The following is a 24,154-nucleotide window of genomic DNA, read 5'->3' on the forward strand; positions in this document are numbered from 1 at the left end:
GTGGACAGGCTGCTGGATGGACCACGCGGCAGTGCGCCCGACAGCCCAAACCCGAGTTGCGCATCCGACGCCGTGTCCGAATCCTTCTCGAAAGCGTAATTCCGGTGCACCAGGTGCTTGCCCGTAGGAATGTCAGATACACAGGAGAACGGATCAAGCTAGCACACCTGTTGGCTGCGAACTGTTATGGTCCGGCGTCCGTGATGCATCCAAGCATTGTGCCATGGGGTAGACACCGGCGAGAGAGCGATGCGGGGGCCACAATCGCCTGCCGCCTGCGGAGGTTGTGCGCGACATATTTGAGTACAGCAACCGGCCTGACAAATGGGATGGCTGTCGGGCCAGAGTATGCCCAGAAGCGACCTGCGGGGAGAGGAAAGGGACAGTGAGAGTATTTGAAAGGGACGTTACCGCGCAGGTGTAGGCGCTGTCGGGCAGTTCCTGCTGATCGCCTACCCCGTGGAGAGTATAAATGTAGAGACCCTCCGCACGAGCGAGAGAGTTGCACGGCTTGTCTCCGACACTCAGCAACAGCCAGCATCGTCCTCCGTCGCGGACTGGTCGTGGAGGTCAAAGACAGAGAGACATAGCGCCTGCCGCTCACTCGCCGCTCGCTTGCCGGTCCACGCTCCGACCCTCGGCCTCATAGTCGTCCTTGCTCTACTCCACCATCATCCTCCCCCATCTTCCACCCTTTACCTCATCTCAGCCCCGTCGTCCAAGCCATAGAGTCCCCTGGATTTCAGCTGCTATAGAACGGCCGACTCTGATACTTTACATTGGTCACGATCGAAGCGCTCCCGAACGTCTTTCGCTTGTGTTCGACTTCCATCGTCGCTAGTCCCTGTTCGCGCACCGCTGTAACCACCTCGCCTCCTTCTCTATACTATGGCACCCACTCTCACTCATCCAACGGGCGTGAACTTCATTGACGAGCAGCGCGCTGTCAACACCGACGCCACCACCTACTACGGCGGCGAAGAGCAGTTTAGTCGCTCCCGAACGTACAGCGCCGTACGTTATCACTCTTTGTCTCATCCGATTGCAGCTTACCGTCTTCTCGGCAGTCCTTCGCTCACGGCTACAACCCCAAGCGTGCCCCTGCCTTCAACGATGACTTGGTTCGCAGATCGCGACGCATGTCGCATGACGAGAAGGGCACAGGCCCTAGGCGGTTCTTGATTGATGTAGAGGAGACTATCCGTGTAGTCCTTGAGCAGGAGGACACAGACGGCGACTTCCAGATCAGTGTGACGGATGCTGGTCCGAAGCTCATGTCCCTTGGCACTGCGACGAGCAACGGTTTCAAGACGTTCGACGTCCGAGTGAGTGCCGCCCGTTCTATCTTGACCGTGCGCGCGTTTGACATGAACGCCGAATGAACAGGGGACATACATGCTCTCGAACCTGCTCCAGGAGCTTGCCCTTGCGCGCGACCATGGCCGCAAGCGTATTGTACTAGACGAGGCTCGTCTAACAGAGAATCCCGTCGACCGCCTGTCACGCATGATCAAGAACTCATTTTGGCATGCATTGACTCGTCGCATTGATGGAGATGGTCTTGAGATCATTTGTGCCGACCCAAAGAACCGTACCGGTCGCGTCAACCCCCGTATCTATGTGCCGCATGGCGAGCCTGCGATGGCTGAGTACTACCGGAAGGTCGCGGCAGACAAGTCGCATTTGAACCTCGACGTCCAGGTCCTTCCACCAGTACCGGATGACCCGCATTTCGTAAAGAGCCTGAACAGCAAGCCTGGTATCCTGGCTCTTGCCATGAACGAGGTGAATGATGGCAAGGGTGGCAAGACGTTGAAGGGCATCCCGTTCGTTGTGCCCGGTGCTCGTTTCAACGAGGTTAGTCCGATACTCGCAGTGACGCGTACCTAACTCGTGCTGACTTGCGTCGTAGCTGTACAACTGGGACTCTTACTTCATCTCCCTCGGCCTGCTCGTGGATGGCTACGTCAACCTCGCCAAGGGCATGGTGGACCACTTCGTGTTCGAGATCAGGCACTACGGCAAGATCCTCAACGGCAGCCGGAGCTACTACCTCTGTCGGACGCAGCCGCCCTTTCTGACGGACATGGCACTCCAGATCTACAACCAACTCGACCGCTCCGACATGGAGGCCAACCGGGCATGGCTCAAGCGTGCCATCCAGGCCGCCATCAAGGAGTACCACACCATCTGGGTGGCGGAGCCGCGTATGGACCCGAAGACGGGCCTGTCTCGCTATCGCCCCGACGGGCTCGGCATCCCGCCCGAGACGGAGGCGACCCACTTTACGCACATCCTCGAGCCGTACGCGGCGAAGCACGGGCTGTCGGTGCTCGAGTTCAGCGAGCGCTACACTGATGGGATCATCAAGGAGCCGGAGCTGGACGAGTACTTCCTGCACGACCGCGCCGTACGCGAGTCCGGGCACGACACGACGTATCGTTTCGAGAAGCGCTGCGCGAACCTCGGCACGATCGACCTCCAGGCGCTGCTGTACAAGTATGAGGTCGACATCGGGACGGCGATCAGGGAGGTGTTTGACGACGAGCTTGAGTTGGAAGAAGACTTCCCTTTGGCACCGTTCCCGCCGTCGCCCCAGACGTACGCGAACCCGCACCGGGAGAGCTCCAAGGCGAAGCCGCAGAGCAGCGCGATCTGGTTCGAGCGGGCGGAGTTCAGGAAGAAGGCCATCGACAAGTACTGCTGGAACGAGAGCAAGAGCCTGTACTTCGACTACGATACCGTCCAGGAGAAGCAGATCCTATATGAGAGTGTCACAGCGTTCTGGACCCTGTGGGCTGGCTGCGCGAGCGAGGAGCAATGCTGGAAACTGATGTGCGTGGCGTGGTTGCGCTCCACTGTTGGTGGCCTTTTGAATTGCCCCGCTGACACCCATTGCGCAGCTCGAACTCGCTCAAGAAGTTCGAAGTCCTGGGCGGGCTTGTGTCAGGGACAGAGGAGTCCCGGGGAAAGATTTCGCTCGACCGGCCTAATCGTCAGTGGGACTATCCGTGAGTGAATTGCAGATGTCGTGTGTGTATCGTGATGCTGATGCGGAGGCTTTACACAGCTATGCTTGGTTGGTGTGCTCTGCACCGCGTTGCGGGTAGCTTATTGACTTCTTTCACAGGCCCCCGCATCAGATCATGACCTGGGTCGGTCTTGAAAGGTATGGCTACCTTGAGGACGCCCAGAGACTGGCGTACAGGTGGCTCTACATGTGAGTACGACGCCAGCTTTGGTTCAGGTCTGTCAGCTGACGGTGCATCGAACAGGATGACGACAGCGTTCGTCGACTTCAACGGTGTGGTTCCGGAGAAGGTGCGCACACGGTGCTGTCACAGTGTGGCAGGACGTTGATACAGCTCTATGGCAGTTCGACGCAGTCCGGTTGTCCCATTTGGTAGATGCCGAGTATGGCAACCAGGGAGTTGACTTCAAGATGGTCCCAAGAGAGGGCTTCGGGTGGATGAATGGTGAGAGTCGAGTGCAGGCGCAGAAACGGTCGATACTGACAGAATCGTGTTAGCCGCCTATCAAGTCGGTCTGTCGTTCCTCTCAACAGGAATGCGTCGTGCTGTTTCCGCATGCACCAGCCCAGAGGTTGTCTTTGGTGCAGTTGCGAATCAGCAGGCCGTCAACGCCCCGGTGTACTCGTCTGCAAACACGGATCCACTCGACCTGGCCATGGAGAACTTACAGCTCTCCGCACCTCGGGATGTCACTGCCAGTCCAACGTCAACGTCAGCCTTATCATCATGAATTATGGCTGACAGATGTGTTACCGTAATTCAGCGCCCGTTCTCTGGACGTAATCTTGTTTATGCGTCGACGTTCGTTCTGATCGCTATGCCAGCAGTTCCTACTTTCTTGACTGCACGTCCCCACCATGTCGTATTATAGATGTATAGAACTCACTCCATGTACAGTACACCAAAAGCAAATCTTTCTACCAGTGCCGCCTTGACATACCAGCAATACTGTACATAGTACATGCATTTCGTTTGCTCATCGTGTTCAATGCGTGCTGAGGCCCTGGACCGTGTTGAGGGAGGTGTCCGTATGTGTTCAATGTCTTGAGTTCAGGTGAGCCGTCGCAGCAGCCACCGCTTCGTCCGGACCACCACTGCGAACGGCATGTACCTCGATGCTGCTCTCGACGGTCGCAGGCTTGCTCGTCCCCTTCTTGTCCTGGTTCTGTGACGGCTCTAGACATACTGGCCCTAAGACCCTGAGCTTCCAGCTTCGCCATTATCATGCCGTATCCTCGGAAGCTAAAGTGCTCTTCCACGACGCACGTCCCTCCCAGAACCTGGAAGCAGACCCTTCTACGGACTACAGTCTGCGCAGCAGAGCTGTCAAGACTCACCGCCCTGTCTCCCTCTCTGCGCTTGCTGAAGCGCGTACGCGGTCAATAAGGTTCGCGCAGAGCGCGTTGCTCGACTGGGATGAAGATGAGGTCCTGGGGCCCGACGTCGAGAGTCGGGAGACTCTACTGGAGCTCGCGAAAATGACAAACAATGCGTACCTTGAACCAGGAGAGGCTGGGTGGTATGAGTTGGGAGGCGACTGGAATGTTGTGAGTGCTTGTTCGTGACCCCTGGACCTGCGTCTGCCTCACACGACTGTATACGCAGAGCTACCCAGTAGGCTGGGAGCCCGATGCTGACGGCTTCCGTGGTCACGTCTTTGCAACACCCGACAACTCGACTGTGGTGCTGTCCATTAAGGGGACGTCCGCCGGCTACGTGGGTGGAGGCGGACCAACATCCAAGAAGGACAAGTTCAACGACAACCTACTGTTCAGTTGTTGCTGCGCGCGGGTAGACTGGACATGGACAACCGTATGCGACTGCTATCGTGGGGGCTGGAAGTGCGAGCAGAATTGCTTAGAGAGGTCCCTTGTCGAGGAGAGCTTATTCTACTCAATCGGAACTGTGAGTTTGCTTGCCCCTGCACCTACGCGTCGACACTCAGCATCGTCGCAGAATCTATACTACAACCTGACGTATATGTACCCTGAATCCAATATCTGGATCATTGGGCATTCGTTGGGAGGGTCCCTTGCGTCTCTCCTGGGAGTGACATTCGGTGCACCCGTTGTCGCAATAGAGTCGCCCGGGGAGAAGATGGCGGCGGGACGGCTGCACTTACCTTCGCCGGTCAGTAGACATCTCGCTCTGCGCACAATCGTCCCAGTCTCATCGGAATTGCGAACAGCCTGAAGTTCAGCACATCACACATATATACCACACTGCTGACCCGATCGCTATGGGCACATGTAACGGGATCTTGTCGTCGTGTGCACTAGGCGGCTACGCTATGGAAAGCCGGTGGGTTGCAGTTGAAGATATTTCGCTCCGCGCCATTGACGACTCGATTCCGCAAGCTGTCATCTCGGCCGCTCTATCGTATACGACACGGTATCAAACCTTTCATGGTCGGTGGACGTACGGACACACGGCATCGTGAATATCATAGAGAAGCTGCTCTCGCAACCTTGGCCTCCAAGCGAGGAGGCGGGAAGAGAGGTTCCAGAGGCTATCGTAGAAGAGGACTGCGTGGTATGAGCTAGGCTTCATCTGACCGTTTGACACCGTATTGACACCGAGATTGCAACGCGTACAGGAGTGTTTTAGCTGGGACTTTGGCGACTATCCTACCACTAAGGGAGCCCCAGGCTCAACACGAGGTCTACATGAATTGTAATGTACACTGCACGCGCCTGCCTTGCGATAGTAGAATTATACCCTCAGCGACTGCTAAGCTCGACTTCGATCATGTCAGAGTTGTAGTGGTGGCAACGATTGCATTGTCGATGTGCAACGCGATGACATGAAAAGAGGTATCCAGGATTACGAGCATGATGCTGGCGTATACTACGTGATAGTGCGGGCAGTGCATGAACAATATCTATGTCATGATGCAAGTGGTCTAATGTGTCGTAAAGGTGAGTAATAGGTCATGAAGCATTAGGTTTTCACGGCGAAGCGGGACTGTTGCCTCAGCCTGTGACCAATTCTGTAGTAGATAAACCTGTGACGAGAGCTCGTGAGACACGAGCATGACAAAGTAATGAGGTGTCCACGCACGGTAGAGGTGCCATGAGTGTCGTGAGACCTGCGAGCAACGCAGTAGCCCCAACGGTCCCGAGGCGATCGTACATCTGCCCCGCAAACAGCGGGAACACCGCCGCGAACGTACTGCGCAGTGCGCTATTGCTGGCCATGGCGCTGGCGGCGATCGGGCGGTATGCGACGACGAGGTACGTGAAGACAGACGTGAAGATGAAGACAATGCCGGTGCCGAAGGGGACCGAGGCGATGATGGGCACGATCCAGGGCACACCGCGGTACGTCGTGAACGCCAGCCAAAAGAGACCGATGGGCGCGAGGATGCCGCCGACTTGACCTACGACGAGCCCTGCCTCGGGGGGCGGGTTGCCGTTGTACCTCTTACGCACCCGCGCATTGTATCTACAGAACATGGAAGAATGAGAAAAGAGAAGTGGTAGAGAACGTGTTCTTGAATACGACTTACCGGTTCCACAGTGGCTGGCACCCCACAGCGATGATCATGCCGACACCGATGCCAATGAAAGACAGGCCGGTCTGTTGCATGCTAAATCCGTGCTTGCCTTCGAAGATGATTGGGAATGCTTGGAAGGCGAGATAGAGGATACCCAGCAGCAAGGCCGTCCTATGGTCGGATCAGCGCCTAAACAGACAGGAGTTCAAATTGGCTCAACGTACCAGATATCTAGGAGCAACGCCATCCGGTCGTAGAGAAGGAGCTCTGTAGAGCTTGTCAGTGAACTGCTAGGTGTAGTAGCTAGGATGCGATGACCAACCAAACGGAACGTAGATACTCTCGAGAATGGAGCGGCTGATCGACTTATCGCGCTTGTCGAGGGGAGCCCAATATTTGTTGTCGCCTGTCGTTTTCCGAAGCCTAGTGACAGTCAGTCATGAACAGTGACAGCAGAGCAGGAGTGGAACTTGCTTCGCTGCCTTCCTCTTGAGCAGAACAGGCTCATATGTTTCAGGAACAATCTAGCGTTGCAGTTGAACACCGTGCCTCGGCTGCTATGACGGACAACATACCAAGATAAGCAAACTGAGCATCGCGAATTGCCATATGAGCAGGACGCGATACACCCAACGCCAGTCAACGTTCTGTAACGGAGGTTAGTATATACGTTTGTGTGAGCGAAGTTGAATCATACCTGGCATATGAATCCAGAGACGAGAGGTCCTAGTATGGGCCCCAAGAAGGGAGAGATCGTATATATGGCCATGGGCCTACCAATCACCAATCGAAGGAGGCATAAGATAGAAGTGGCTATTATCACTCACGATGCAACTTTGCGGTTCTCGAAGAGATCGCTCACGCTTCCTCCAGCAACGGACAGGAAAGCGGAGCTGCAGAAGCCGGTGATAAACCGGAAGACGAGGAAGGTGGCTAATGGTGCGTGCGATGTCAGCACTTCGTTGTGTCTCCCTGAAGGCAGGACATACCGATATTTGGAGGGAAGGCTACCGGCCATGTAAAGACGAAGAAAAGGAAGTACGAGACGCGGTAGATGATGTTGCGGCCGTACAACTCTGATAGTGGGCCTGTAACTAAGGGTCCCATCCCTGCGCAGGAGTCAGTCATGAATAGACTTGATGAACACATTGCAACGGACTCACCAAGACCCTCGACGAACAGACTAATGCTGAGGATCGCTACTTCACGCACAGTGTGGAGATCCCGCGCGATTCCGTCTTCCGTGAAGCTTGCCTACGATCGACATCAGTACGACGCCATGTAGCACAGATCATAATCGAGAACATACACATGAAGAAGCAAATGCAGTGCACAATGCGGAGACGCTGATCACAATGACAATGGCCCATTTTCGTAAGGTTGGCAGCTGCTTTGGGTCTTCTGACGCGTCAAGCTCGACACGGAACGCGTCCTGGAACTTCGCTTGGTCGCTCCCCACAATGGTCTTGGCGGAGGGATGTACGCTCGGTGCTTTCTCCACATCCGCGCCCCGTAATTGTTGCTTCTCCACGTCCGAGGGGAGCGTCTGCTGGCGCTGCTTCTCTGCATTAGCGGGCAAAGACTCAGATATCTTCGAATCCATGCAGAAGGGAGCGAAACGACCTGAGGCTGAGGAACACACGCCTGTACGGAGAAGGAGCAGGGATGCTCTAGATATCCCAACTTCATTCGGTATTTATGTGCATGTGAGCGTGCTCAGAAGTCCTCGGGAACCAAACGAGAAGTCGGAGCTCGAGCGCTCGAGCCTGGGAATGTTTATCAGCCACTTAGCCATCACACTCTGGTTGATGGGCACGGCTTCGAGGCTGACTCAAGTCTGAGTAACCGCTACAACTTCAAAGCTTCAAGCCCTTTGCGCTCCCGTCGCACACCGTCAGTCTGCAGCGGTATGTCTAAGACTGCGACGTATAGACCCTAGATCCCGGGGGGTCCATTCGACGAGCATGGCGATGACGTAGCCAGCGATAGGACACAAGTGTGTTGAAACGCGTGCGCAAACGCGTGCTGGAGTAGATGACAAGTCTGGATATCAGTTGACCACTGGGAGACGCAGGATGAAATGGCCTGAGCTACTGAAGTATGTACAGTTATCAGAGGCATTGAGTTACCAGATAGTACTAAGGGCATCATTGCCCAATAACGACTCGTTCTCGTTCTCGTTCTTGCCTTGTCAATGTCAGGAGGTGAGGACCTCTTGCACGCTAATAAGTACTTAGTGTATACAGCTCCTCTCGTCGTAGACATCACAAAGCTTACCGTCTGCTTCTATGCATCGAGATATGACAATGGTGGACCCAAGGGCGTGGCATGGACACCCAGACTTGACTCGGAAATGAAGCGTTATACCCTGCCTGCGTCACCCGATTCCCGGGATCCGGGCATTAATCCTCACCAGCCTGAGTCACAAAAGACACCTCCAACGTCACTTTCACGCGGATGGACTCACATATTTCATGCACCCAAGTTTCTTGCACTAGTACATTTCATGAGGCTCCGCCTGCCTGGAAGCGAGTACAGTCACCGATACCAGGAGGCCATGTCTGCATGCCGGTACACCGCAGCGGCAGCTTGACCATGAGCGAACAGGAACTTCGTGCACACCGGTATGGCCTCCGAGTGTGCACCCACCTTTATCCCCGCCGAATTTTTGCTTCACCGGGCAACGTCTGCGACAACAAAGGGTTGTCCGTGCCGATGCAGATTTCGGTACCGTGGCTGCTATTCCCATCCTAGCCGACGAAGACCGGGCCTCTGACAAGTACATGGAGCCAAAGGGGCGAGCACGGAACAGTCCCGCCAAATGTCGACCGGTCAGAGTAGGATCGAGAAGCCGATTGGACCTCAGCTTGAAGACCTTCCGACCAGGGTCAAGGGTCGTCTAAGAAACATAGTCGGTCAGCAAACGGCAGTCTGTTATGCCATTGTCGCAGACAACAGGGTTTACGCACCTAGACGGACCTCAGTGCGTGCGCTAGCGAGCCAAAATCATGTACGTCCACCAGCACGTCCGTAGCGCGCCAGTCGCCAGTGCCGTAGATGTCAATAAATGATGCCATTGCCCACACCTATAAAACTGTAGATTTTTGTCAGCGGAGACGAGACGTACAGTGGCACTGTAGCTGGATTGAATAGGCACAAAGACTCATTGCGAGTGGGTGAGCACCTCAAGCTCACTGAGTACTGAGGCTGGTTCTCACACAGTGAAATCTGGGAGGTGCTCGAGATGTGATGCACTTCATGTAGAGCTGTAGTGTAAAGATGTGGAACAAGACCAGTACTTGCCACGAATCGCGATCGCGTACTGACAGTAGAAAGCCGGCAATATTGGCAGTAAGTATAAGTCCAAATATGGAGTTAAAGCCACGCCAATGCCGAATATGTCAATAGCAGTAATTGCTTGCGCCGTCCCGACGCCGTCCGACCCGGCGTAGACAACTTCTTCCTCGTCACCGACCACGGTGTACAAGCTACAGCACCCAGTGCGCTCATGATTCGTGCGCTGTCTGCCCCGAGGGCGGTGGGGGCACCCTCCGGTCGGGTCGTCGTACGGGTTACACGTCGCGTGAGTATACGTGTTGGTCGTGCACCTCCGCCATGCTAATGGTCTAGGTAGCGGTACGCGACCGAACCTCCAACTGTACCACCGAAGAAAAAGAAGAGCATAGTACGGCGCCTTCTTTTCTACACGGCAGCGGGAACAGCTACTTTCTACATCGGCAGCGCATTTGTCGCGTTCAAGTATCCGCCATACAATGACGTCTTCGTGCAGCAGGTACCGCTAGGTGCTGCTGTCGTGCAGTACGGCGAAGACCACGACTGGGACACTCTTACTGTCGAGAAAGCCATTGCCTACGGCAAAGGCGTCTACAATTACCTGCAGGGTTTCGTAGGCGGGCAGGAACGGGGCGATGTTCTCCAGCGCGCGAAGGACGCTATGGGCAAGACCAAGGAGACGGTGGTGCATAGTGTCGAGGCTTCCACGGAGGCAATCCAGGAAGCCGTGCAGAACCGCGTGCAGGAGACGAAGGACCGCATGAAGCAGGCTGCCGAGTCGATGAAGACGAGCGTGCGGAAGACCGAGGGAGGGATGGCCGAGAGGAGTGCAAGGGTGAAGGAGGTCGTCAAGCACGAGGCCGTGCAGTTCTCCGAAGGTGTCGAGGACCTCGTGCGCAAGGCAGAGGCCGCACTTGCTGGTCGCGCCGTTGACAAGTTGCCCGAGGCGACCACAACACCCGCGCAGCCCGAGGTCGTCTCCCCACAACCTCGAGATAACAAGGCCGAGGAGACATCCCCCAAGGATCTGCTCAATGGCGGTAACGTCTACGGGGCACCTCTACCCATCGGCTTCGAGCCTCCCCCTGGCTTCTCGCGCCCGGCACCGCCGAAGAAAGCCGCACCTCCAGCAGAGCCCGCTGAGGCGAAGCCTGCACCTGCACCACTTCCCCTTGTCGCCCCTGCTGTATCAGAGTTCGGTGCATCGGAACCTGTCATTGCACAGCTGGCCTCAGTCATCGACAACCTCGCATCCTTCCTGAACGCCAACCCAACAGCGGCTGACAAGGCACGAGACATCCTTGACACGGCCACGACCGACTTGACGGCCCTCGCGTCGCGGATTGATCAAGTCAAGGCGGAGGAGCGGACGAAGCTTGAGGCAAGGCTGGATGAGCAGACGCGCGAGTACACTCTCAAACTCCTTGAGCTCGAGATGGAAGCGCAGGACAAGCTCGACAGCCAGGAGCAGGGCTTCCGCAAGTTCTTCGACGAGGAGAGGACCAAGTTCGTGCAGGCTTACCGGGAGAAGCTCAACCGCGAGCTGCAAACTCAGAGCGAGATCATCAACGAACGGTGGGCGATTCCGTCCTCCTAATTTAGTATCAGCGTATATTGACCCTATGATACAGTCTCAAGGAGGAAGTCATTGCTCAGGGCATCGAGTTGCAGCGGCGCTGGATTCGCGACATCAAGGTCCGTGTTGAACAGGAACGTGGCGGGCGCCTTGCCAAGCTCGACGAGCTCGCAACAAATCTGAAGCGTCTCGAACGTATCGCCCTCGACAACTCCGACTTCCTCGACGAGAACATCCGGATTCACGCCCTTTGGTCTGCTCTCCGCGCGCTTACACACAACGTTGACGCTCCCGTCCGTAAGCCGTTCCGCGAGGAGCTGCGTGTTCTCCGACATCTCGCCGCGGCGCGCGAGGACTCCCTGGTCTCATCGGTGCTTGAGTCCCTGGAGTCATCGGACGTCCCTGATGTCGGCGTAGAGCCCTTCGCAGATCTTGCAACATGGTTCTCTACGTCGGTCGCCCCGGCCGTGAGCAGCGTCGCACTCGTTCCTGACCAGGATGCGGGCGTCCTCAGCCACGTAGCATCGCACCTAGTCTCGACATTCACGTTCCACCGGCAAGGACTGGTTCCTGGTAATGACGTCCTCAGCGTGATCGCGAGAGCAGAGTACTACTTGAACGAGAAAGACCTTGACAATGCTGCGCGGGAGTTGAACCAGCTCAAGGGACCTGCGAAGGTTCTGTTGTCTGATTGGCTGGATGCTGCCCGGAGAAGGCTGGAGGTAAAGCAAGCATTGGAGGTATGTCTCATACACGATCTATGCTGTCGCTCGGCTCATGTATGGGCTGTCGCAGGTTGTACAAGCACAAGCCACACTTGCATCCCTGCTCGTAGCCCAGGACTAAAATTTGTGCAGTCTGCTAGATCCACTATAATTTTAGACTACTTACTGGACGTTGTGAATGTGAGTGTACTATTCTCGCTCAGTCATCACGATGCACGACGCCAATGCTGCCGACTTGTGGAATTTTTGGGAAGTACTGTATCCTGCACCTTCCTTCTACCGCGACTTATCCGAGCCTAAGCGCTTATGGACCTGCCTTGAGTGTAAGTACACGCATGCGTCTCGTAGCTTCGACCAGCGCCCAGCGCGAAGCCCTTTCCCTCGTGCGGCGACACGAAGCCAAATCTTCCCCATGTTGCTCATGACTGCGGCTATCTACGCGGACGTTAGAGCGTCAGGTCGTATCAAGAGTAAACGGACGTCTCAATACCTGCAGCCTCCTCATCTGGATGCCAAGTTCTTCACGGCATTCGGTGTCAAACACTGGTTGAAGGACGGGTCGGTGATTAGTACAACCTATTCATGTTTCAGTTATGCGGAGTCTCCTCTTGCTGTATACTGGTGTGTCCAGCTACCCGAACACACACTTCTCGGCTTATCTGACATCACACGCTACAGATCCGGGATTAAGTCCACGAGGCACAATGCTACGTCTGCAAGCCGTAACTCGTAGGCTTTTCTATACGTTACGGAACACTGCACTGGCGCTGACCATGCCTCATGGAATAGAAGCATGGGGCGCCGCATATATATAGTGTGGGGGACCTGCGGCTGCTGCACAGATCCCACGGGACGGCACCCATGTCTCATCCTCTGAATTGGCCTTTCAAACACTTCTTCTATCCCATCGGCAACACTTCAGCCACTTGCTTGACTCAGGACCTTCCTGTTGAGCAGGCGGCCGATGTGCTTCTACTGGGCTGCGGGGACATAAGAAACATTTTGTATACCGTCTATGCAGACTTGCACCCGCATGTTGGTGAGTACAGGAGCTTTGCCCATAAGAATGGAGCGCTGACCACTCAGCTTCACGTCAGGCAATACGCGGGAACTCGATTTTACCTGCTGCGATATCGAGCCAGCTATTCTAGGTAATGCTATGCTGCGCTCATTGACGAGTTCACTCGACTGACTCTACAATTCTAGCTCGCAACATCTTGTTGTACACTCTCGCGTGTTCAGGCGCGTCCCCAGATGACGTTTGGAACATCTTCTACCACTTCTATCTGGACGACCAGAGCTACGAGCTGCTGGAGGCTCAGTGCCGTCTTCTCGCAACCGCGTCCGAGTCGATGCGGACCTGGCAATGCTCGGAGTTCGGGGCTTACCTCAAGATGTGCAACAACCACACTCTCGCGGAGATGCATCGCCACTGGCAGCTCTACGCCGCGTTTTCTTCAAAGCCACGTAGTCTGCTTGACCAGATGCAAGCTGAACAGAAGGACCTGTCGAAGAAAATTTCAAACGACTACAACTCTCTCGGTTCGATCAGCCGTTCGGCCGGCATGCTCTGGCTTGAGGCTATGAGGCCCATGAATGACCTCTACCAGCGATATTGGAAGACGGGTACTACATTCTCTTCTGCGCGAGACAGCGCTGGAGCGAGGAAGCTCAACCCCTCGTTTATATACACTCTCCATGGAGAAAAGTTCGTACCGCATTACGGCACCTTCCCTCCACAAGCGTTCCATTTGACCCCTGCCTTCGTTCATATCCTACGCGATGAACGACGCGATCATCGAAATTTTACCCCCATGGACGTCGTGAAGGAACAGTTCAGTTCTTGGTGCGGGGCCTTCAAGGAGGCTGTTGGTTCGTCGCGTAGCCATCTCGTCATTCGTTTCTGCGTAGGCGACGTCCTCCGCTTCTGTAAAGCGCTACACAACATGTCGCAAGACATCCCTACACGCTTGTTCACCTCTCCTTTCTCTGGACAGGGTCTTGAGCTTGACGGCGAGTCGCCACCTTACACGTTCGACCTCATCGATACGTCGAACCTCATGGACCATATTGGTCTGCTCAATCTCCTCGTGTCGACGAAACCGCTGCTCAAGCCACTCCCCACTTCTGTCCTCTACACGGAGACTTTGCTTGCCGAGGGAGAGGATACAACGGTCGCTCTGCTCGGCCGTATGTGCGGGGGCGTATCGACGATGTCCCTTCTCGTCGGACTCACGCCTCGCTCTTACCTGTCGGGGTTCAATACACACTCCAACGTCCACGAACTGCTCTACAACTCTGATTCCAGTAGTAAGCAGTTTCACGAGCGCGTCGCTTGGTGCGCCCCGACCAGCGGCGATCCGCAAGCATGTCGGGAGCAGCCAATCGTATTCGACTCTGCGGAGCTTGGTGCAATCCTCTTCAGTGTTTACGACCAAATCTGTGGGGACGAGAAGACTTTCGAGGCTTTCCGCGACCCCCGTCTACGAAAATTACTAGAACAGCAGGACCACGACCGTGCGAGCTTTGCGCAGCTGGTGCGCCTGGCGATGTCCCGCGTTGACCCGGGAGTCGGCGGTTGGGAGACGACGCTTGATGTACTGTTCAAACTCGTGGAGGAAGACCGCACGCGTATTGTTGGCCTGAATTACTATCAGGAATTCTGTTTGCAGCTCCACCTCCACGGCGTCACTACAACCAAATCGCTCTCCCCGATGTGGAGGTCAACCTCCAGTTGGCCCAACGGCAACTTCGAGGTGTTCCGTGGGTGGGCTCACGTTCCACCTGTCGTTTGCGTCCTCTTCACTATCCCACGGGATCGGCTCAAGGTCTTCAGCGGCACGGAGCGTCTGGGTTCGATGGTGTTACTCTGTCACTTACTCTCGTCCCTCGGCTACGACAATGCGTTCTCGTGCAACCTGCAGGCGATTCCCGGCCGCTTGGAGAGGGATCCCGCTGATCCTACGTCGACCATTATTGTACGGGACGCCAGAGGCGTGGATGGTGCAACATCATTCGTCGTCTCCTTCCTGGCGCCCTCGTGGCTGCTGACGATCCCGCAAACGAAAGTGATCTTCGCGATAAAGTCAACGCCCCGCGTCGCTGTGCAGTTCATGCGGAAGCTCGGTTTGATGCTGGAGATCTTCTCTGCTCAGCTAACAGACAAGAAGCACGTCTGCATTGTCAAGGAGAGGCCAGGTGTCTTCGCCGACCCACGCGCATCTGAGGTGCTCCCAGAAGCAACCCGAGCCCGTGTACCGTCCGTGAACAAGGTCAGTGCTCAGATGGACGACACCTCTGGCCCCCGAGGAATTGCGACCTTGACGCTCAAGCTCGACTTGGCTACCATGGGATTCACATCACCCCTCGCGCCTTCGCTTCCGATCACTGCAGAACAGGCCGGGGCATGCACGATGGCGGTTACCATTGGTGAACAGCGGAGACACGTCCAGTTCCCATTCCCTATTGAAGGTAGTCAGCACAAATTGCGCGTTGCGCGGAAATCATTGTATATTGAGGTGAGCTGTCAGCAGTCGCTGTACTCCTCAGGCATCGGAGGTTGACATCGACGAAGGTCATCGTGCCGCCTTTCACTCAACCAAAGGGTGCAAGCCGAACCTTGAACGGGAACATATTCCCGATCATGAAGACAGTGGGACTGACTCCCTGGAATGTCCACCACGTCAACCTGGACATAGCACCCATTCTTGACACCAAGAAAAGAAACGAGCTTGATTGGATCACCGCACACACCGTCTGCCAGTTCTCGGAGCGTGAAACAGCCCTCCTTCGGAAAATGCCAGGCTCTCCCACTACTTCCGCCCCTCAACCCGACTTACTCATGGACCTCAAATGCACCATCCGGGAGCTAATCAATAACTTCTTCGGTTTGACCAAGAACGGCACTCGCGCGAGGATCTTCCTATTCTTCGAAAGAGGTACGAGGACGCCATTCATGCTGGTTTTCGTTCATCATGTCCGTCTCGACCTCCCATCGTTCACGCTGCTCGCGGACGCCGCCGTGATTCCGCTCGACAGCTCTGGCATTTTCGACGGGATCTTAGGCCCCCTTCTGAAGCCTCTGGCCATCCCTGCTGTGCCCCTCTCCCAACTCGAAGTGATCGCATGGAAGCAGCTACTCCCCGCTGTCGTTGAGCGGTGCCGATCTTGGCCGCACGGGCCCAACTGCGAGTACGCATCCGGGCGGATTCCAGTTTCCGTCGAGCTCGACGCAAACCCGCTTTGTGGGTGCGGTCGCGGGATCGGGCTCCCAGACGCCATGCCGGACGTGCCCACGGGACTGTGGCAGGCTGCCCGTCCGTTCGCGACGCGCGCGGCGATCTCGCCGCTCTTCGCTGTGTCGTACCTCGAGTCGGTCGTCGCTGCAGAAATTGCCTCCGGAGCGCGCGACGCGGGCGTGTACGCGCGGACACAGGGTGTAAACCTCAGTCAAGGCACGGTCAATACCGATGGTGCGGGGCCGTCGGTTGGCGCTGATGAGAGGTGCCTCGCTTGTGGAGGGCCCGGGAAGCCTAAGCTGTTCATGTGTGGGAAGTGTAAGCAGGCAAAGTACTGCTCCCCGGCATGCAACAAGGCCGATTGGAAAACTCATAAGCTGACATGTCGCCCAGCATGAGCTTATGCCTACTGATATAATCCGTCATCTTGATCTGCGTCGAGGCTGGATTGGTAGACTAGTTCAAGTTGTAAGCCTCCATTTTTTTCCAGAAAATTCATGCACATGGAAGCATCCTGTTGCCCGCCGTCGGAAATGGCTTCGTGGTACTATTTCGAAAGCGAGTCAAACCCTACAGTGGTGCTGATGATAGGAACGGGCGTGCTGCCATAACGAAGGCAAACGTGCTTTGATTGTGGCGTTAATTTCGGTGGCTGATGACGAAGGACAACCCATAAATTTATTTGCTAGGAGCATGAGGAGACGCCCTACAGCGCGTTATCGCGATACGCTTGAGTCTTCTCCCTTAGACGCTCCAACAGGCTGTTATATAGGATGCGACGTTCATGGAAAACTTTGGCATTTGCTGCTCATCGGTCAAAGTATGTCGGCAGATGACTTCGCGGCCGATGCGAAGGCGTCCGAGAAGGACGTAGAGGGTGTCATCACGCCCGTGGCACAGCAGTCCAGTAGTAAAAACAGTGGTTTCACGACGACCCGCGTGGAACTGTGGGCGTTCTACGTGTACTACATCGTGAGTCTTCCGTCGGCCATCGTGTTTAGAGCGTCGCGGAGGCAGATCCTGATCGTATGACCGCGGCAGGGAAATAACGGCTTGTCTGGCTTCAACTTCGGACCTTCGCAGTTCCAAAACTTGCTCTATTTGGCAGGCTATGACCCGAGCTATCCCCCGTTTACGGTGCCTTGCGGCTCGGACTCTGGCTGCGTGCTTCCGTATCTCGGAGAAGTGCGAGACGGTGAGTGCCATTATTCCTTACGCTTCCTCACAGCTGGAGTATTTAACCTCGCTACCCGGGCCGTCAACAGTAAATGCCATCGTGCTTTTGACCAACGGAATAAGTTTTGCGTTACAAGCTGTCGTTCTGTTGACCATCGGTGCGTGGGCTGACTACGGCCAGTGGAGGTGAGTACAGCAGCACGTAGCATTGCAGAGGCTCAATTCAAGTATCTCTTGACAGACCGAACATCACGATATTCTTCACTCTGCTTGCCGTCGGTGTTTCCTTCGCTTGGCTGGGCGTCGAGGACGCGTCCCAATGGAAAGCCGGGGTCGCATTATATATCCTTGGACGTAAGTCCCACTCTTCCCGAATGTTTAATATGCTCAAATTAGTGCAGTCATCGCATACCAGGTGAATTGCTAGTATTCTGCTGAATGACGTTCGCATACGAGCCGCCTACAGTGCGCACTCACTTTCTGGACCGCCGCGTTCCCCGGGTTGGCAAGCGATCTTCCTGAGGTCAAGGCATCTGCCGCAGAAGCATCAGACGGCACGAAGTCGTGCGTCATCCCGATTGTCAATGTATACATAATGAGCTGACATGCCCCCTCCTCGCAGCTCGGAGGACCACGCCAACTTTGAATCCCTCGAGCGCAATCGCATCTCCAACGTCTCATTCGCGGTATGCTCCGTCGGCGAGATCCTCATTCTCGCCGTGATGGTCGGGATACTGAAAGGCCTCCACTCCGACGCGAGCACGGAGAACAACACGAAGTCATTCAGCGTGCTCATCGCATTCGCCGGAGGAGTCTGGCGTACGTCCCTCGACCTAGACGTGTATACACACGATGCTGAGTTCAAGTTGTCTCTGACGCATGCAGTGCTCTGTGCACTTCCGTGGTTCTTCCTCGAAAAGCGCCGTCCGGGACTAGCGCTACCGCCAGGCGCGACTCTCCTGACCGTAGGGTTCAAGCAGACATACGTAGCCTTTAGCGAATGCTGGAAGCTGAAGCAGACGTTCCTCTATTTGATCTTCTACTTCCTCATGTATGTCCCATGGCTTCATTCATCTAAGGAAGCGACTGAAAGACACTAGGGGTGATGTCCTGAACACGACTGTGTAGGTGCACCCACGGTGCAACCATTGATCGTCAGCTGAGGCCTCAACAGTACCGTGATTGGGACGCTGCAGAACAGGTTCGCCATTTTCCGTGTATGCTGCACTGTTGATTCTTACGTCCGCATAGCGTGGTATCGTACTCAACGCTGCAACTGACATATCTCCTCATCGTGGGGATTGTGACGCAAGCCCTTGGGATCTAGTCCGTTCTTACATCAGTGTTAAGAGACCCTGCGATCTGACATCATCCTTGTAGCCTCTTCTGGGTAGTGCAGAAGCGCTTCAATATATCCACAAAAGCGGTATGCCATGTTCACTGTTCTGCAGCAATGAACCGGGTAACGACGATTCGCAGATGCTTTGTTTCAACGTGTTTTGGATCATCGTGAGCACGTTCTTTGAGAAAGGAGATTGAGACCCTGACATCTCTGTGTGTAGATCCTCACCGTGTGGGGTCTCATCGGCATACACACCGACAAGTTTGGCTTCAAGCACGTATGGGAGATTTGGTAATACTCGTGTTATGCTTGATGAGAAGTATCGACTCACGACATGACAATAGGCTCTACCAGGCGTACTACGGTCTGATGGTATGCCCGTGGTATGCATACAGTCAAACGATGATAAGCGAGGTATCCCCTCTGCCGCAAATGTAAGATCATCTTACCTTCTCCGGATCGCTGCCTCACGCTCTATTTCAGGTTTCTATTCTTTGCACTCTTCTCGGTGGTAAGTCGACCGGTTTCCAAGGACTTCGCCGAGGTAACTCACGATCATGGGGCAGATTGGGAAGACGTCTGCGTTCATAGGCCCCTTCGTGTCGTCGGCGATCATTACTGCTTCGGGGAACAACGACAACTACCCATTCGTGTTCCTCTTCATCCTGTAAGCCATCGTTGTTGCTCTGAGCAGAGCACAAACTGATGAAGCCATCTCTCCAGCGGTACACTGAGCACGGTGTTCCTGTACTTCGTCGACGTAGGAAAGAGTCGTATAGAGTGTGAAGCGTTCATAGCAGCTGAGGCCAAACGGGAGGCATTCGCCATGGGTGATACCGGCGAGTCGTGATAGTTGCCTAGCCTATCGCATGAAGTGTAGCGCATGTCGGGCGATATGTATGAACTAGATTTTCCTACCACATTCGCATGCTGAGCCTCGTGGCAGGAAGAGGACTGAGCGAGCAGATGGAGGACTCAGTAGATATAAATACGTTGTCCAGATCCCGATTTGTCTCTTCGGTGGACTCACCGCTCGTCACGGTCACATGATGGAGTTTTGATCACCGAGGTGGATCGATCGCCCGATCGCGAATCGCGAAGTGGACTCCAGATCCATTGGATCTTACCCTTCGCCGCGTTCACGACCGTGACACTCCATCGGCAGCCGAACTTCTGTACTGTATTCCTCACCACACGTAAGTACTACTTACCAGATATAGTAGCTATTGTTCAGCATGATGACTTCCGTAACTGTTTGCCCTCAGGCTGCTTGTGCCCAATGACTCGCAGCAATCCCAACTTTCCCTCCGACCTCGACATCAAGCCCTCAAGTAGCGTGCTGAACGGTTTCAACCAACTATCAGATGATAGGTTCGGCGCAGACGCGCAAACACAGGCTATTCAGGCCTATGGAATAGCCGGGCGTGTTTGGTGAGTCTGGAATTCACACGTAGCGGTAGATCGGACTAGTGACTCATCCCATGTCTGCTCTGACAAGGGAAGCGTCGTATGCTATGCTAGCCTATTTGGATCGCGCATCTCCCACTCTTGACGGCCACGACGTTATAACTCTGGACCCACCGCCCTTCACAGAGACGATTCATCTGTCTGGCAGCACGTCCGAGGACGACCCATTGACCATCCTTGAACTGGGTTCTGGTACCGGGTTGGTGGCAGCACGCATCGGGGCATATCTGCAACACGAACGCGCCATCATGGTCGCGACAGACCTCCCAGAGGTCTGCTCGCTTCTCCAGAAGAACCTGCGAGGCTGCGCGACGGTAGAAGTCCACCCGCTCTCCTGGGGTAGCCACCAGGATGCGCTGTCGATCGCGTCCAGCCTAGCGTTAGGCTCCGCGCGCCGGCTTGCTTACATCATATGCAGCGACTTGGTATGTTAAGTCCTATTCCTACACATTCACCAACTTGGGTTTTTCGCAGGTATACTTTCCCGCTCTCCTCGCGCCGTTACTGCGCACCCTCCTCCATCTTACGTCCGAGCCCGTCGTCGCGCCTTCACAACCACCCCCGAGGATTATCGTCTCCTACAAAATCCGCAGTCTCGCGAAGGAGACATCATTTTGGGGTGCATTCGGACTGTGGTTCACGTTCGCGCCTGTGCTCGCCAGGCGTAGAGCTTCAGGGGATGGTGAACGTAACGAAGGCCGGTGGGATCGATTCGTCCCTGTTCCCGGACAGGACGAGACGTTCGTGTTCATCGGTCATCGACGACCGGAGTCGAGGATCTGGAGTATCCCGGAAGACGACGAGGGTCTGCTCGGAGGAGTTGGCGCATGGGGTACGATGGACCACAAAGTAGATGACACCTTCGAGACGATGTTGTTGATGTCACTCGGCACAATGGATGAATGATCTAGCTTCAGAATTGATTGCACGAACGGGTTGTAGTCCGCAACATGAAGTGTACATTATACAACGGTTGCTGTAGGCACGACATCTAGCAGACGAAAGAAACTTCGAGCGCAGACTCGTCGAAAAGAGAAGGAAGGTCTACATGCAATGCGATTGTATGTGAGGTATGTGCAATGTTAATGGGGCTGCTCAGGCTTTAGCATGCCGCATCTTCCACCACAGCACCATGATCGCCAGAGCCCAATGCTCGAACTGATCTTTCGACATGAACAGCAATGCCTGCGACAGCACTGCCTTCGTGATTTGTGCGCTCATGCCCTAAAGAGACGATGAGTGGGTCATCAAAGGGAGCACGAGTTGAGTGACGACTTACCTGATACCAGCCCAAGATTCCCTTGTGACGATAGACTCTTGCGAGGATGTCCAGCGCGCCGACATGCTTGCTATGTGCATGATGATACGCATGCTTCGGCGGCACGGGCTGGTGTTCTTCCACCGCCTCCTCGCTATCGGCGCTCCGCGCCTGTATCCGGACCTTCGCCATGATATACGGATACGTAACCTGCGCCCGCCGTCAGTTTTACCACCCAGCCGCCCACGGAAGCATAGACACATACGACAGTAGCGAGCGTCTTGCTCAGCGCGCCCACGAGGAAGGACGTCCACGGGCTCAACTTCAGCGCGCCCTTCACCGGGCCCTTCGCGCGCTCCTGCGCGAGGAGGAGTATGCCCTTGACGCGCTCGTACGCGCCGTACGTGATCGCCGGGTTCACCGTGAGCACCAGGCCGGGCTTGATCCCGAGCCACAAGCCCGTCACGCCCTCCTCCTCGACGATCTCCCGCGCCACGCCGAAGAACGAGTCGTCGGGCTCCCCCTTCCCCTTCCCCTGCTCCGCGGCCTTCTCGACGTCCGTGCTGACGTCCTTCGCTGGGTCGGCGACGGCGGCGTACGAGGGCCCGCCCTTCTCGGCGAGTGATGCGGCGCGCGAACGCCGCTGGCGCTCCAGGGAGCCGCCGACCTGCTGGCGCGTGGCGATCACGGCGACGGGGATGGTGAAGATCTGCGCGAGGGCTCCCGCAATCGCACCGAGAATTAGCTCGGCCGCCGTCGAAAGCGGCGGGGCCTTCGACCCCGCTGGGAGCCGTGCGGCGAGGCGCTTGATGTAGGACGTGCGCACGAAGGAGTAGAAGAAAAAGTAGGCGTATTCTGTGTGACATTCAGTGGTCAGCTTGTGAAACTACATGGGTGGCAGATTGAAAGGTCCGACGAAGCGGGGGTGCATGCCCAACCGTAGGACACAGGCACTGCTTGCCTGTCGCATTGTGACGGGCTAGAGATGCTATCGTGCATCGTGCTTCCGACGGTTCGTAGCAACAACATTGCTGAAATACGTGCACGTAGTAGTTTTAGATACACATGCTGGACACACCGACGTTTTTGCTTGACACGGTGGACATCCGTCGCAGGCGAGTATAGTGGTCGTATGTCTCGCTGTTACATGTTCTGGTGATTGCTATGGCGGCATGATGCGTAGCAAATCAGGCGGGATACTGACATGGCCACATACGCACCGTAGGGCTTGAGTCAGGTACGTCAAGTATGGTTGTCTGAGTGCTCGCATCAAACCGCAATAGCAGACGTCACAGTGCACCATGTGCAAGCTGACAGGCGGCTGTACCGACTGACAGGATGTGTCCGGGATCTCTAGGGGCCTGACGATGGGCCCAGGACTTCACCAATGGTCTAGTCAGTTCTGTGGGAGTTGCGTAACGCCATCTACGTGTGTGGCTGATTGACAGCGCGAATGAGTAGAAAGGGGAACAGCGGTAGTATCTCGTGTGCTGACTAGCACAGCAATAGAGTACACGACTCTCAACGTGTTCGGACCTTGACAGAGGAAAGGGACATCAAGAATGGACTCACGCATGGAGAACGTATTAATCATGGTAGCTGTGAAGCCTTTGAAGTAGCCAGCAATGCCTTCTTCCTTTAGGATGCGTAAGAGGAGAGACTTGACGCTCAGTTTCTCCCTGTCCTCCCCCTCGGCCGCAGCCTGGATACGAGTTTTGACTCTATAGTAGACGTATGAGAAGATGCATCGTCCATGGCACATGAATTACGCACACATCGAGGGGATACACCACGCTAGACCAGTTCAGCTATCAAGCCATACGAGACTAACGAATCGCGGACTGACGCATTACTGAAGCACCCGCCCAATGCCCCTGCGAGAGCATATCCGAAGGGCGTGAGTTGCGTAGGTTTCGAGGAAGACATGAGCCAATCTCAGGAGCGCAATTCCGTCCAGAATTGAGTCTTGAGATCCGTGAACTGTCCAGGTCTCGCACAGCGTGGTTGACCAATTAGTGCTTTCTCTGGCGGGGTTGAAGCTAGCCCTCCTTCTTGCTAGCTCTAGCTGATCCGACAGACAGTGACCCAGACGTAGATGAGGGAGAAAGCAGAGATGTGGGCGTTCGCATCCCCACTGGAGCGTGAGCTGCTCATGGGACACGACCGGGACGCGTCGCACGCCCGAGTGCCCGAGCGTCACAGAGTCGGGCATCCTTCCACGTGATTGTGTCCCCAGTCCCGGCAGTTGCAGCCACAGCGGCCGCAGACATTCAATCCAGATTCCATAACAGTGTCTTCACCGACCTCGCAATACATTGACACAGCATCATTGCGACAATATGTATACCATACCAAGGGCCAGGTGATTCCATTCCTCTGTAACAAATCATCACCGCCAGGGTGGACCGGCGAACTGAGCCTTCGAGGCACTCAGACTCTCGGAGGTGACTCGGAACGTTTGAACTGCCGCAGCTGGTGGTGTAAGTGGAACATAGTAATTATAAACACTAACTGTCATCAAAGCCAATCCAGCCACCTAGTTTAGAAGGA

At 55.4% G+C, this 24,154-nt stretch overlaps 8 protein-coding genes across 8 annotated transcripts; 6 read left to right on the forward strand and 2 right to left on the reverse strand.

The window, feature by feature from the left end:
- The first annotated feature begins 715 nt into the window (after positions 1-715).
- Positions 716-3,955, forward strand: C8Q71DRAFT_294374 (trehalase-domain-containing protein). Its single transcript, XM_047917608.1, has 10 exons — positions 716-1,014; positions 1,068-1,325; positions 1,387-1,857; positions 1,913-2,835; positions 2,904-3,011; positions 3,071-3,079; positions 3,131-3,220; positions 3,276-3,321; positions 3,377-3,476; positions 3,530-3,955. The coding sequence occupies exons 1-10, from the start codon at positions 889-891 to the stop codon at positions 3,760-3,762; spliced, it is 2,364 nt and encodes a 787-aa protein (XP_047774716.1). The 5' UTR covers positions 716-888; the 3' UTR covers positions 3,763-3,955.
- On the forward strand, positions 3,956-5,857 carry C8Q71DRAFT_294520 (alpha/beta-hydrolase). Its single transcript, XM_047917609.1, has 6 exons — positions 3,956-4,579; positions 4,638-4,937; positions 4,989-5,162; positions 5,221-5,333; positions 5,390-5,564; positions 5,629-5,857. The coding sequence occupies exons 1-6, from the start codon at positions 4,148-4,150 to the stop codon at positions 5,707-5,709; spliced, it is 1,275 nt and encodes a 424-aa protein (XP_047774717.1). The 5' UTR covers positions 3,956-4,147; the 3' UTR covers positions 5,710-5,857.
- Positions 5,858-5,972: 115 nt separating this feature from the next.
- C8Q71DRAFT_824341 (MFS general substrate transporter) lies at positions 5,973-8,131 on the reverse strand (the record flags this gene model as incomplete). Its single annotated transcript, XM_047926258.1, has 13 exons — positions 5,973-6,036; positions 6,093-6,476; positions 6,541-6,699; positions 6,753-6,795; positions 6,851-6,951; positions 7,003-7,052; positions 7,104-7,175; positions 7,226-7,301; positions 7,356-7,461; positions 7,518-7,637; positions 7,692-7,782; positions 7,838-7,960; positions 7,988-8,131. The coding sequence occupies 13 exons, from the start codon at positions 8,129-8,131 to the stop codon at positions 5,973-5,975; spliced, it is 1,533 nt and encodes a 510-aa protein (XP_047774718.1).
- Positions 8,132-9,978: 1,847 nt separating this feature from the next.
- On the forward strand, positions 9,979-12,617 carry C8Q71DRAFT_781589 (mitochondrial inner membrane protein Mitofilin). Its single transcript, XM_047924881.1, has 4 exons — positions 9,979-10,111; positions 10,163-11,397; positions 11,454-12,138; positions 12,194-12,617. The coding sequence occupies exons 1-4, from the start codon at positions 10,037-10,039 to the stop codon at positions 12,242-12,244; spliced, it is 2,046 nt and encodes a 681-aa protein (XP_047774719.1). The 5' UTR covers positions 9,979-10,036; the 3' UTR covers positions 12,245-12,617.
- A 367-nt stretch (positions 12,618-12,984) lies between these two features.
- C8Q71DRAFT_881712 (uncharacterized protein) lies at positions 12,985-16,963 on the forward strand (the record flags this gene model as incomplete). The annotated part of the gene is made up of 4 exons (XM_047928488.1): positions 12,985-13,162; positions 13,221-13,274; positions 13,330-15,641; positions 15,698-16,963. The coding sequence occupies 4 exons, from the start codon at positions 12,985-12,987 to the stop codon at positions 16,757-16,759; spliced, it is 3,606 nt and encodes a 1,201-aa protein (XP_047774720.1). The 3' UTR covers positions 16,760-16,963.
- A 118-nt stretch (positions 16,964-17,081) lies between these two features.
- On the forward strand, positions 17,082-19,854 carry C8Q71DRAFT_816092 (MFS general substrate transporter). The gene is made up of 17 exons (XM_047926114.1): positions 17,082-17,333; positions 17,403-17,556; positions 17,627-17,723; positions 17,779-17,891; positions 17,939-17,952; positions 18,004-18,101; positions 18,160-18,588; positions 18,638-18,661; positions 18,712-18,738; positions 18,789-18,863; positions 18,918-18,963; positions 19,017-19,046; positions 19,100-19,170; positions 19,224-19,313; positions 19,363-19,390; positions 19,446-19,546; positions 19,603-19,854. Exons 1-17 carry the CDS (start codon positions 17,184-17,186, stop codon positions 19,727-19,729), a joined length of 1,674 nt encoding a protein of 557 aa, XP_047774721.1. The 5' UTR covers positions 17,082-17,183; the 3' UTR covers positions 19,730-19,854.
- On the forward strand, positions 19,838-21,252 carry C8Q71DRAFT_841284 (putative methyltransferase-domain-containing protein; the record flags this gene model as incomplete). The annotated part of the gene is made up of 4 exons (XM_047926533.1): positions 19,838-20,075; positions 20,145-20,310; positions 20,378-20,771; positions 20,821-21,252. The coding sequence occupies exons 2-4, from the start codon at positions 20,159-20,161 to the stop codon at positions 21,250-21,252; spliced, it is 978 nt and encodes a 325-aa protein (XP_047774722.1). The 5' UTR covers positions 19,838-20,075; positions 20,145-20,158.
- Positions 21,241-23,861, reverse strand: C8Q71DRAFT_781601 (adenine nucleotide transporter). Its single transcript, XM_047924882.1, has 6 exons — positions 23,451-23,861; positions 23,378-23,398; positions 23,177-23,325; positions 21,870-22,459; positions 21,626-21,814; positions 21,241-21,570 (listed from the first exon to the last, which is right to left on the reverse strand). The coding sequence occupies exons 1-6, from the start codon at positions 23,528-23,530 to the stop codon at positions 21,442-21,444; spliced, it is 1,158 nt and encodes a 385-aa protein (XP_047774723.1). The 5' UTR covers positions 23,531-23,861; the 3' UTR covers positions 21,241-21,441.
- Between the last annotated feature and the right edge of the window lie 293 nt (positions 23,862-24,154).

The sequence above is a fragment of the Rhodofomes roseus genome (assembly GCF_022264815.1).
Source record: "Rhodofomes roseus strain CIRM-BRFM 1785 chromosome Unknown C8Q71scaffold_25, whole genome shotgun sequence".
Taxonomy (NCBI): domain Eukaryota; kingdom Fungi; phylum Basidiomycota; class Agaricomycetes; order Polyporales; family Fomitopsidaceae; genus Rhodofomes; species Rhodofomes roseus.

Excerpts from the sequence above, each read along its gene's own strand:
- C8Q71DRAFT_294374 (XM_047917608.1), top strand. The coding sequence starts at position 889 with ATGGCACCCACTCTCACTCATCCAACGGGCGTGAACTTCATTGACGAG. Across the intron at positions 1,858-1,912 it reads CCGGTGCTCGTTTCAACGAG|CTGTACAACTGGGACTCTTA; the intron begins GTTAGTCCGATA and ends CTTGCGTCGTAG. Across the intron at positions 3,221-3,275 it reads GCGTACAGGTGGCTCTACAT|GATGACGACAGCGTTCGTCG; the intron begins GTGAGTACGACG and ends TGCATCGAACAG.
- C8Q71DRAFT_294520 (XM_047917609.1), top strand. The coding sequence starts at position 4,148 with ATGCTGCTCTCGACGGTCGCAGGCTTGCTCGTCCCCTTCTTGTCCTGG. Across the intron at positions 5,163-5,220 it reads GGCTGCACTTACCTTCGCCG|CCTGAAGTTCAGCACATCAC; the intron begins GTCAGTAGACAT and ends AATTGCGAACAG. Across the intron at positions 5,334-5,389 it reads GGCTACGCTATGGAAAGCCG|CTGTCATCTCGGCCGCTCTA; the intron begins GTGGGTTGCAGT and ends CGATTCCGCAAG.
- C8Q71DRAFT_781589 (XM_047924881.1), top strand. The coding sequence starts at position 10,037 with ATGATTCGTGCGCTGTCTGCCCCGAGGGCGGTGGGGGCACCCTCCGGT. Across the intron at positions 10,112-10,162 it reads TCGTACGGGTTACACGTCGC|CGGTACGCGACCGAACCTCC; the intron begins GTGAGTATACGT and ends TGGTCTAGGTAG. Across the intron at positions 12,139-12,193 it reads AGGTAAAGCAAGCATTGGAG|GTTGTACAAGCACAAGCCAC; the intron begins GTATGTCTCATA and ends GGGCTGTCGCAG.
- C8Q71DRAFT_816092 (XM_047926114.1), top strand. The coding sequence starts at position 17,184 with ATGTCGGCAGATGACTTCGCGGCCGATGCGAAGGCGTCCGAGAAGGAC. Across the intron at positions 18,739-18,788 it reads ATTGGGACGCTGCAGAACAG|CGTGGTATCGTACTCAACGC; the intron begins GTTCGCCATTTT and ends ACGTCCGCATAG. Across the intron at positions 18,864-18,917 it reads ACGCAAGCCCTTGGGATCTA|CCTCTTCTGGGTAGTGCAGA; the intron begins GTCCGTTCTTAC and ends TCATCCTTGTAG.
- C8Q71DRAFT_781601 (XM_047924882.1), bottom strand. The coding sequence starts at position 23,530 with ATGTCTTCCTCGAAACCTACGCAACTCACGCCCTTCGGATATGCTCTC. Across the intron at positions 23,399-23,450 it reads GGCGGGTGCTTCAGTAATGC|CGTGGTGTATCCCCTCGATG; the intron begins GTCAGTCCGCGA and ends GAACTGGTCTAG. Across the intron at positions 22,460-23,176 it reads GATTAATACGTTCTCCATGC|AATACGCCTACTTTTTCTTC; the intron begins GTGAGTCCATTC and ends AATGTCACACAG.